The sequence below is a fragment of the Grampus griseus genome (assembly GCF_964374135.1).
Source record: "Grampus griseus genome assembly, chromosome: 2".
In the NCBI taxonomy this organism is placed as follows: domain Eukaryota; kingdom Metazoa; phylum Chordata; class Mammalia; order Artiodactyla; family Delphinidae; genus Grampus; species Grampus griseus.
This window is the reverse complement of record NC_139018.1, coordinates 106,643,101-106,645,055: the sequence shown is the minus strand read 5'-3', so window position 1 is coordinate 106,645,055 and position 1,955 is coordinate 106,643,101. Positions and strand designations below refer to the sequence as shown.

Sequence of the window (1,955 nt, the reverse complement as noted above, 5' to 3'; positions counted from 1 at the left end):
ATATATATTCTTATTCTCCCTTTTTTGGGACACAAATTGTCACACCATTCTGCAACTTGCTTTTTCCACTTCAATTATTTTGGATGGTTCTGAGTCGGTACTTGTTGTTTTTAATGGCTTTTGATCTTTCCAAAATGATAAATGAAGAATATCATCTCATTATAGTTTTAATTTTTATTTTCTTTTGAATGAGCATCTTTTCATGTGTTAAAACCCATTTGTATTTTCTTTTTAATTAATTAAACAAAAATACAAGGGAACAAATCCACACTTTTATTTATTTACTTTTCAGTAAGTTTAAATCCTTGAAGGGTACAGCATCACATGGATTCCGTATCCAATGCCCTTAGCAGGAAGGTTGCTTCGGAATTTGGCATAAACCATGCCACTGTTTCGAAGAGCATGAGTTATCTTTCCCCGGATTACTCTGGTTTTGTTAGGTTTTCCACCAGGAGTTACTCTGTTGTTCTTTGCTTTGTACACATAAGCACATCTCTTGCCTAGACAGAATTCAGTTTCATCTGGAGCATATACACCTTCAATTTTCAGGAGAGCTGTGTGCTCCCTCTGGTTCCGTAGATCCCGCTTATAGCCAGCAAAAATGGCCTTGGACCACAGCCTTCCAGACATATTTGTCGTTTTAGAAGTCCTGTTCCCAGCAGGCCCCACTTATTTGCCCCCAAAGTTCAGCTGCGGGAGCGTCACACACCTCCCTAATTAATTTATTTGGCTGCATCAGGTCTTAGTTGAGGCACACGGGATCTTTCACTGCAGCGTGTGGGCTTCTCTTTAGGTGTGGCGCGTGGGCTGTAGAGCACATGGGCTCAGTAGTTATGGCACGCAGGCTTAGTTTCCTCGCCACATGTGGGATCTTAGTTCCCCGACCAGGGATCAAACTCGAGTCCCCTGCATTGGAAGGCAGATTCTTAACCACTGGACTACCAAGGAAGTCCCCCATTTGTATTTTCTTAACTATGACTTTTCTTTTCATATACTTTGCCCATTTTTATGTGAAGTTGTTGGTCTTTTTCCTTTTGACTTGTAGGTGTTCTTTATAAATTAACATTATGAGCCCTCTATGGTATTAATTTTGAATCTATTACCCAATTGTCTTTTGACCCTCCAACATTCGTGTAACCAGATGCATTAATTTTCCCTGTTTGAATTACCTAGCATGGTTTCTGTTTTTCTGACTGGATCCTGACTGATACATTTGGGTGGGTTTTTTTTTTTTCTTATTCATTTGTGTGAACATTTTGTACATTAAGGAAATTAACCAATTATCTATCATACATGTTGAAATTATTTTTATTAGTTTATTTTGCCTTTTAACTATGTTTATTCTTTTATAGAAATTAAAAAATTTTATGTACTCAAATTTATCAGTATTTGCCTTTACAGTTTCTATATTTCATGACATGCTTAGATAGGCCTTCCTCATTCTAAGATGATAAACATAGTCACCTATATTTTCTTTCTATACTTTTATGGTTTCATGTTTTATATTGAGTTTTTTATTCATCTGGAACTTACTTTGGAGTAAGGAGTGAGGTAGCAATATAATTTAAATGGCTGTCCCAAATGGAAAATGGTGTTTAGTCAATTGTCTCAGTACCATTTATTGAATAGCCCTTCCTTTCTCCTTTGATTTGAAATGCTAATTTTATCAGGTATTACATTCAAATATATCCTTGGGTCTGTTTCTGGACTTTTTTATTGGGTTATCTATTTCTTAGTCAGTTATACTTTACTTATTAGCCAGAAACCAGCATTTGACTTTATGGACTCATCCATAAAAATACCTCTACACTTGAAGTAAGTAACTCTTGGAAGTCAAAACACAAGAAAGGGAGGGTGGAGTCTCTTCATGTCTGAGAAGCCAGAGATGTTGACTGAGGAGGAAATACTGAAAAATTGATCTCCTAAACCAAGGCTTCCTAAATAATTTTTGATTG

The 1,955-nt window shown here is 36.4% G+C and overlaps 1 protein-coding gene across 1 annotated transcript; it reads right to left on the bottom strand.

Moving 5' to 3' along the window:
• Positions 1–250: 250 nt before the first annotated feature.
• Positions 251–658, bottom strand: LOC309818140 (large ribosomal subunit protein eL33-like). The gene has a single exon (XM_082647617.1). It carries the CDS (start codon positions 628–630, stop codon positions 298–300), a length of 333 nt encoding a protein of 110 aa, XP_082503743.1. The 5' UTR covers positions 631–658; the 3' UTR covers positions 251–297.
• Between the last annotated feature and the right edge of the window lie 1,297 nt (positions 659–1,955).